This window comes from Poecilia formosa, unplaced genomic scaffold, assembly GCF_000485575.1.
Source record: "Poecilia formosa unplaced genomic scaffold, Poecilia_formosa-5.1.2 Scaffold853, whole genome shotgun sequence".
Lineage (NCBI taxonomy): Eukaryota > Metazoa > Chordata > Actinopteri > Cyprinodontiformes > Poeciliidae > Poecilia > Poecilia formosa.
In genome coordinates, this window is record NW_006800792.1 from 39418 (window position 1) to 49137 (window position 9720).

The 9720-nt window shown below is 36.7% G+C and overlaps 1 protein-coding gene across 1 annotated transcript in view; it reads right to left on the reverse strand.

The window, feature by feature from the left end:
- Window positions 1-878: 878 nt before the first annotated feature.
- The window catches only part of LOC103131848 (uncharacterized), a 40440-nt gene continuing 31598 nt past the window's right edge, over window positions 879-9720 (reverse strand). The window contains exons 7-12 of the mRNA XM_016666932.1: window positions 8292-8390; window positions 5928-6241; window positions 4353-4359; window positions 3511-3794; window positions 1219-1437; window positions 879-1148 (exon numbers count right to left, since the gene is read on the reverse strand). Coding sequence (XP_016522418.1) covers window positions 936-1148; window positions 1219-1437; window positions 3511-3794; window positions 4353-4359; window positions 5928-6241; window positions 8292-8390 — 1136 coding nt within the window. The 3' untranslated portion in view covers window positions 879-935. The remainder of the gene's footprint in view (window positions 1149-1218; window positions 1438-3510; window positions 3795-4352; window positions 4360-5927; window positions 6242-8291; window positions 8391-9720) is intronic.

A 9720-nucleotide genomic window follows, 5' to 3' on the forward strand; every position in this document is an offset into this window, starting at 1 on the left:
CGTATGACGATCTGACAGCATATGCTGACCTGACAGAACACTCTTCTTTGTTATTGTAATCCCCTGCGTACACTGCAGCAGCTATCATTATTTTATTTAAATGTACATTGATATTTTTTAATTAACAAATAAATAAAACAAGAATGAAAGAGCACACAGAGCATGCACATTGCTCTTTGATTGTTTTCGGTCAAAGTGGCAGCTGTAATGTCTGCCATGGTGTCAGACTACCTGGTTTCATGCAGTGGGAGAGAGGGTGAGAACAGTCACGGTGAGCGTCTTGTGATTGGTTACTTCTTGCTTGTTGCTCCTTGGTCAGTGTTCATAGTTGAGCGTTATTTACCGTCACTGCATTGCCTCAATTGCTATGTTAAATGGTGCAGACAGTGGTGGTTTCTGACATGAGCAACCACCCAGGGCGTTATCTTTTTAAGGATGGCACGAGACCACCGCGGATTGTAGCACAGAGATGGAAGCAAAATTAATATTGATTAATTTTATTAAGTATTTAATATCTAGGTGTTTTTATGTGAATATGGATCTTTCAGATCAATTTGAGAAGTAATTTTGATCATATTTCACATTTTATAGTATCATGTAGCATGGGGTGCTGGTCTTGGTCTTGTCTCGGTCTCGATATGCTCTGGTCTTGGTCTTGTCTTGGTCTCGGGTTAGGTGGTCTTGAACACAACACTGCCCTTAGTGATTTAAATGATTTATTCCCAGATTCTGGGTCAAAATTGAAAAATTCAGTTATTAGATTGAGGAGGAAATTAGAAATTCTCAGGTTGGTTTTAAAGATCAGGTGAAACATTTAGGAACAAAAATGTAATAAATACTTTTACATTACTTGATTCAATGTGAAAACAGATCAGCTAAACAATCCATTCATATATTACACATATCCTATAAAACAGACTAAAACCTGTTAAATGTTAAATGTTTGTCTGCCAGACGTTACAGATCCACTCAGTACCATTACAGCTGGTACCAGGTTCTGCTGCTCCTGCAGGTTGATCCTGTGAGTCTCTGCTGTGGTTCTGTGTGATGAAACCATCAGGTTGAAGCTTCAAACACCAGGTCAAAGCTGCTTCTGACTCCAGAACAAACATCAGTTTGTCTTTAGTGGCGTCTGTTACAAGACCAGCCTGGAGGAGAAACCAGAAGTCTGATTCTGATGAACATTTAGAGATGATGACTCTAAAAACATGATGTTACCTGAACTGCAGATTCTATTATGAACTGTTTACGAAAATCCTTCAAGCTGTCAGGAACAGTCAGCACCCAGGTGAAGTCAGAAGCTGTGAACTCTCCTCCTTCTGGATGAGATCTGATGGTTTTCAGAGCATCGTCCTTCAGGAACCTCAGAACTTCTGTAAAAACCATCAGGATCAACATCCACTTCCCGTTGGCTGTGAAGATTTTCTTCCTGTAGTCCTGTGATCAGGTTTTAGTCTGTTAGTTTGTGTTCATACCAGGTTAGTTTATCAACTACCGAAGGTGAACTACTGTTGTCTTAAAGTCAGTCCAAGCAGAAACTCATTTTTTTGATGAGCTCAACAATAATTTTACTTAAAGATAAAATAACAGATTTTACTGGTTAGAAAAACTAATCAGATGTAGATTCTGTGTTTATTTAATTTAATCTGTTGTATGTGGTTTTATGGTTAAATTTTAATTTAAATACTTATCAGATGTCATATTTATTTACAAAGCAGAAAGAGACTTCCTGTTCCAAAGTGATGCATTCTCACATGCCTGATCAAACCACCTATAATATGCTTTATAGGTATAGGTATGTTTTTATACTTTACATTTATTGTTAGATTACTTAGAAGACTTGTGCTACTTCTGTTGAGAGACGGAAAATGAGACGGACTTGAACTGGGAAACAAAATTTTAGAATTACTCAAACATGTAGTGTTGGGAAGTTAAATGCAGAGGACAAAATCAAATTTTATCTTGTATATGCAAGCTTTGATAGGATCCTCCAGTAGTTGTATTATGTGGGAATATAAAATGATTGATTGTAAGTTGTAATTGTAAATAGATATATATTTTAAATGCCTTATGTTATTTGTTTCATTCCTTGGTCAATGAAATATTATAAACACATACAATGTATTGGAAAACCGTTTTTGGTGACTGACTTGTGATGAAAGTTGGAAAAAGACAGATTCTCTTGGTGATTAAAAAAAACAACACAAAACTGTGTAAGAAAACCTCAGCACAAGACCTCATTTATTTATTTATTTCACAATTTTGTTTTTGTTGTTTTTTAACAGCAGCTGCCAATAAAAGTGAAAGTTACAACCTGGACATGATTATATGAGTTATTTTACCAAGAAATCAGTCAGAAGCTGTGAAAATGGTCAGATCTGCTTCTCTGGCTGCAGTGACGCTCCTGACAGAGGAACAGATTTCCACACAATCATCTGAATCAGTTGGTGCATTTTAGTAAATTTTATTATTCATGAATTTGCATTGACCTTTATGATTGAATATGGGAGAGTAGAGATCAGAACCTGAGAAGGAACGTTGTATGGAAACATTGAGGTGCAGCTGTGATTTATAAAGGGGAAATTGCTCTGAAGTGTTCATACAAATGCTTTTATAAATCAAGATTTTTTTTTTTTACATGGGACATTTTTGTATTTTGGGCATATGTTCAGATTTCGTATGATTCCTATGGATTTTTTCTTATGACACCTTAGGTATAAGTTCTGCTTTTTCTAAAATGTTGTGCAGAAGTTCAGAAACTATTAAACTAATGGCGTCACCTGGCGCAGTGGCGCCCCCTAGGCAGGTTAAAGACCTCGATATGAACATGAGTCTGAGTCCTCGCTACCTTTGCTGCTCGTCTTTCCCCACTTCCTGTCAGATTAATGTTGAATAAAGATCAGCAGTGGGAAAAAAGACAAAACCTATTAGACTGAAATGAAAGAGATATTAATTAATATCTATATTTATAGAGACCCAGTGGTAAAACCTATTATGTTAAACTTTGTTTTATTTCAATCAATATTAGCTATAAAGCATCCTTCATGTGGAGGCAGCTCGCTGGGAACACATAATAAAGGATATTTCTGAACTGGGTTTGAACCATCAGTCTGCAGGTGCAAATATCAGAGTTGTGAAAAAACTAAAACTTCTCATCTCTGGGATTCTCTCTTTTTCTCCCATCTCTGTTAGAGGCTGGTGGATATTAAAATCGATGAACTTTCATCTTTTTTTCACTTCCCTGGACTAGTGAGGGGAGTCATTGCTCCTATTCTTTGGTTAATTTCTTGATAAAATAATAATCAAAATGCATTTTGTTCTTGATTGACTCAGGGTTTCACCTTAGGTAAGACTTATTTATTTCCTTAACACTATCTACATAACAGATTTAAAATGTTAGATAATTCAAACAGTGACAGTTTAAAAATGAGAAGGCTGGTGTGTTCATAGAAAACATGATAGGATCCAAGAAAGAAGAAGATTTTTCTGTAGATCTTTACTTTTACTTACTATGTGAAGGATCCACCACTTGAAGTCTTCAAAGAAATAATGTTTCTCAGCTTCTTCTTCTCTCATATTATTAAATGCTGTTTTAGCTTCATAACCAAACTTCATAAATTCTCCATGTTCATCAAACAGGATGCAGGTTGGAGTCTTTGGGGTGTCTAGTCCAAGTCCATAACTCCATCTCTTTATCTGGGTCTCTCCTCCTTCCTGTCTGGGTTTAACATTGAAGGCGTAGCCACTGAATCCTGAACCAAAGTCTATGGATATGATGAGAGAGTCAGGACCAGCTGGATGGAGGAGAGGAGAAAGTTAGAATATGATTAAAGAGAAGTTACTGTTTTATAACAAGTTATTGAAATAAATCCACAGACATAAATAATTGTTTCTATATGTTTACAATTTTATCCCTTCAATAAAAAACTAAACTGAAACATTAAAGTTTAGTCATTTTATACAGATTATTCTGGCTCCACCTGTCCTGTGATGAACTGGTGACCAGTTTATGCTGAACCCTCCTCACCCAGTGGTTCTAGGAACCAAAACCTCAGTGTCATCCTGAATGGATAAGTTGGTAGGAACAACAGATGGATGAAAGGATGGAAGCTGGTAGTTTAAATAGTTAATAATTTTAAATAAAACCCACAAATTTACTTTTATTTCATAGCATTTATTGTGAATAGTCTTGCCATTATTTATTACATCATTTTCTGTTGTATTAAAAATCATATTTCTGTAACATTTATCCTCATTCTAACCTTCATATTAATAACCCGGAATAAAGACCAACTCATCTTTAATGGAGATATTATCAGATATAAAATGTAGCCTACATTTACAGTACTGACCTTTGACCTTGTTAATTCTCAGTACTCAGCCACGCCCCTAACTCCTCCCAAACTCCAGCAGACTGACTACTGACCATCTCTCCATCTCACGGGTCCGAAGAGACTCTAATTCCCGGGTATTACCGCAGATAAGAATTTAGAGAACTTTTATTTAAGCTGGGAGCGGAGATGATTCGTCCAAGTTCTAACTACCTTCATCCAGACGTTATGACCCGCTTCAGTCCATGATTCAGACATCGGAGTAGCCCCGCCGGTGTCCGAGCTCATAAACCACGTCTGTTCACAGTAGCTCTTCCCATGTCATTAACGTGCACTTGTTACCGGCTTAGATAATTTTAGCGACTAGGAATAAGTCCCAGGGTCATTATTTATCTGAACTAAAGAACGTACGAAGCCACCCTAATTCACTAGGACCACAAACACTGGTTTTACAATAATCAGAAGAATTAAATCTAGTTGACTCAATTAATTTAACTGTCCACAGCATCAATTAGATTTTAGTATTTTATTGGCAAGCTTTAGCAAGGGAGAAAGACATGCAGCATTCCAACAAAAATTAAGAAATTAATACTTTTAAGAATTTTTATAAATTACTCCTACTTCTAACCCTACACTGTGTCTTAATCTAAATAGAAACTTTGGGGAGGCAGTTTTACTCGAACCCAGATGAGGAGACGATCTTGGCAGCAGAAAACTTTAACGTCCATAGACGTCCATAGTCCTGTCTTTGTCTTGGCAGAATCCTTGTAGAATATATCCAAAGTTGAACTGGTGAGAATCCTCAACGAACTCAGTTCTTTATCCACAAAAGATCTTGGTATATTCCCCATGTCCACTGTAGCATCGTTGTAATCCTTTGGGTTAAGTTTGGGGCCGCGGTTGAATCAGAATCCCGGGTTGTGGGTAAGTGGATCTTGTTCCTTTCTTGCGCAGCGAGCAGTCTCATCGTCCCGGGGTATCAGCAAGCAGCCCTCCGTTGATTCTGCATCTTCGTGTGCTCGACTCGAACGATGCGGAACAAAGAAACCCGATCCTTCTGTCTGGTGTCTTTTTATTCTTCTCAGCAACTGCCCAACTCTTTCAATTCCTCTTTTTTGGTCGTGTACATGTCAGCAGTCCGCACAGCTGCGTCTTGGTTGACCTCCACCCTCAGATGAGCTTCCTTGTTTTTTAGAACTGAACTTTCTGAAGTTCTCTATTTGCCCTCTGCACCTGTTTCCTTCATGCATCTCAAAACTCTCACTTCCTGTTTCTTCCTGCTCTCTCACCCCCTCAGTTCTATTTATGACATAGTGACATTTCTGTTGACTTTGTAATCTACATTAAGTTTTGTTTTCCACTTCTTTAACTAGAATCATAAAATAGAATCACACATAACAGTATTTCTTTTATCATTAGAACAAGGATTACATATCTTTTTATCATCATTGATTCATAATAACTTCTCTTACAGTAATACAAGAATCACCAACATTAATCATAATACAAGATTACTTATCTCTCTCAGGCTATTGTGATCATTTTGTGTGTGCTCTGGTAAGATCTCAACCAGTTTCAACCAGGTTTCACGACAACCTTCAGCAGCACCTGCTTCATGGTCAGGATTTCATCTGATGAGTCTTTGTAGACGGTGCAGCTGTAGGTTCCTGTGTCTCTGCTTGTTGGTTTCTTCAGGGTCAAACTGAAGTCTCCAAATGTTGATTTCTCTTTAATCTCTGTTCTGTCTTTATAAAGCCAGTGTTGATACCAATCTAAGTCCCCGTCATTAACGTAGACCACTTTGCGATTGTTGTGTCTCCACCTCACTCTGACTCCTCCAGGCAGACAGGCTGCAGTTTTAAATGGCAGCAGAACAGACTCCTCTCCTGAATCTACCTCCACCCTGTAGACCACATGTGTCAAACTCAAGGCCCGCGGGCCACATGTGGCCCGCCATGTCATTTTATGTGGCCCCCCAGCGTTTTATAGGTCCATGATTGACTTAAAATAGGTTTTGAGCACGAATTGACGACAAACTACATCTCCCATAATGTATTCCGATTGTTACTAGCCAACATTACGGCTTCTCGCCACTAGAGAGCAGCAGACTCAAAGACTCAGAAGAAAAGATTCACTATCATCCACATGTTGATTCATGAAGAGAAATCACTGATATGTTTCTGCTTTTAGACAATATTACTGTTGTTTCCAACTAACTGGAGAGAAAAAAAGTTACTGATGGATCCAAAGCAGAGAAAAGTTTCAATGACTTCATATCATCATCCTGTAATGTGGGTTGGATTTATGTTTAGTGGATGAGAAACAGCAGGAATATTCAGCAGGAAACAGAAACTCATCAGAACTTTGGATCTGGGAATTTATCAGGATGAGCGGCTTAAACATTTTGATTAAGAAACATCCATTAGAAAAGTTTGACATTCAAGTTTTTATTCATTATTAGCTAATTATTATTTGAAAGTTTTGTGCTGCACAACATCAATCTTACAAATGATAATAACTCTGCTGGTATAACTGAGTGATTATCATCACTCAGAATCAAAATATAGTTTTGATTTATAAAATCTTTCTGATCTGCAGCTGAGTTGCTGTGCAGGTTATTAAATCAGATGTTTAAATACTTTAAACTGTTTCTGGCTTTATTTGCCAGAAACAGTTTAAAGTATTTCATCATAGCAGAGGAAAGAAACTGTAAAAAATATTCATGTGTAATTTTAATGTTTTAATCTTTCAAATATAAATATTTCCAATTTTGAATTTGTCATTTTTGGCCTTCAACAGCAGGAATATGATGTCAAAATCAGAAAGATAGATTGAACCAGACAGGATGGGAGAAGAAGGGAAAATGACAGTAAAATAAAAGAAAGCTTTTTCTCCAGCAGTGACAGAGTGTCTGGTTAGAGATGATGGGAAAATGGATGGAACTAAACTCAGGACTAAACTCAGGACTAAACTCAGGACTAAACTCAGGTCTAAACTCAGGACTAAACTCAGGTCTAAACTCAGGACTAAACTCAGGACTAAACTCAGGACTAAACTCAGGACTAAACTCAGGACAATCCTAGAAGGAAACAAATTGGAGGTTCAGAAGAACTTGAGACTGGAGTGAACATCCATTTTCCAGCAGATCGACATTAAACCTAAAGCTGCAGCTACAATGTAACAGTTTATATCAAATCAGATTCATGTGTCAGAATCACCAAGTCAAGTTTTAGGTTTTGTCACACAGAGTTATAAATTACAGCTTATATTAATCCAGTGTGACTGATCTCCTGCTTTGTTACAAAGAACAGGAAAGATGTCAGTAAAGCTGATGGAGATAAATCTCCAAAGACCTGACAGATGTGATATTAGTGAAAGATGGTACAAAATATCGACTCCAAGGTGCTGAATAACATTATTGGACACATTGTTCATAAGTTTATTGTTTTTAATTTAGAAAACAATTATTGATTTCTTTTCATTTGATAATGTTGTACTATGTGTTGTTCTACTGCATAAAATCTCTGAAGGGGAATGAAAACTTTTGCAACATATTATGTTACTTTTGGCTTGAAAAAATCCAGGTGAACCTGCAGAGTGTTGATGGGAGGAAAGAGGCCATGATTTCTTTATCTTCATAAAACACAAGATGGATGAATGGATGTGTTGACGGATTACTTCAGTACTTTCCATTATAAACTTGTAGTTTATTCCAATTGTCATTAACCCACAAAGACATATTGGGTTGGGTTCATGTGGGTTCAGTTTCTGATCATAGAACATTTTAGGAAATTCAGCCCAAAACTGTAACTGATAACAGTGAAACCATGACAACTCTGCAGCTTCCTTCACCTTTTCTGAATCAGTTCATTGTCTGAAATGTTCACAATCTCTCAGGAAAACTCAGAAAACCTCAGCATGTTAGACATCAGTATTGATACTGATGTAAAAGAAACTCACCTGATATGAAATAATGTCGGAAATGAAATAAAAGGCCTCCAGAAACAGGAAGTAGAATCAGCAGAGCCAGGAAAATTCTGGCCCAAGTTGGAAATTTCTCTATAGAAAAACAAAGACCAGTTAGAGATTAGATATTTTTCTATTCTGAGAACATTTGTTTTTTTGGGTTTCTATTTTCCCTTTTTGTTTCCTTTAGTAATTTAGTTGAAATGAAGTAAAAAGCATATTTTAAATATATTGTCAGGTTTTACAAGCAGAATGTTTTGTTCAAATAGTTACATCTTAAGAATGAAATTCAGTTATAAAGTGTTAGTCAAATCAATCCACTCATGTGACTAGAAAAGGTAAAATAAGGTCAGAAACTTCACTGTCCACCTTGCAGGGCATTTTGCCACTTCATGATAACAGTCATAAACATTCATAAAGACGTCTTCATGTTCATGACAGATGTTATGTCATGTTTATTACAGTATCTTATGCAAACCCCTTCAAATAAAGTGTTACCAAAAAGGAATTTGTTGACTTTAAATAAGAATAATCTGAATAAAGAAAAATCTGTAATCTATGGCTGTCCTCTGGTATTTAAAATCTGTAACCTGTTTTACTTGAAGCTTCACAAAATAGAGAAGATTGAACTAATTTCTTATTTTTTTCCATCCAAGTCTCAAGTAAATGCATGATAGTCTCAGGTCAGGTTCGACATCAAGACATTTAATCTTTAATATTTTAACTAACTTCAATACAAATCAAGTTGCTTGGCCTGTTGCATGTCTGTCAGTCAGTTTGTGTTTTCCGTCTCAATTTTTTCTTCTTCGCAAGATTCAGACTGAAGTCAATTTGGGACTTTGAGTTCTGATTGGATGTAGAACTTGAAAGGAACTGTGAGAGAATGGACATCAGAAGTAATTACACCCCCTTCATTTTCTTTTTTTTTTCTTTATTTGCTTTCACTTTTCTTGTGCTGGCTGTGCTCTTAAGCTGCACTTCTCTTGCTGAGATGCGCTGTACTGCAGTGACAACGGTTTGCCACTATGAGGGGCCGTTTAGGACAAAATCTACGTTTTGTCTCTCACACACTACCAAAAACTCACGCATATTCAAAAAATACTCAAATTGCGTATACACACTACTAACAGCTCGCACACGCACACAAACGTTTATCTCTCACATACACAAGACTAAAGTTGAACACACACACAGTACTAAAAGTTGAACACACACACAGTACTAAGACTCGTTTTATGTATGTGTGAGAGCGAGACTCTGAATGTGTGAGAGTTGTCACGGAAGAGGCGGGGCATAATTTTTTGATCAAACTGCGCATGCGTAGATCCTAAACTATAAGTTTCGATTGTTGACTCACTGTATGTTCTATTACTTATTATATTTGTGCTTTTAAATATATATAGAACTTTTAACTTTCTTGTAG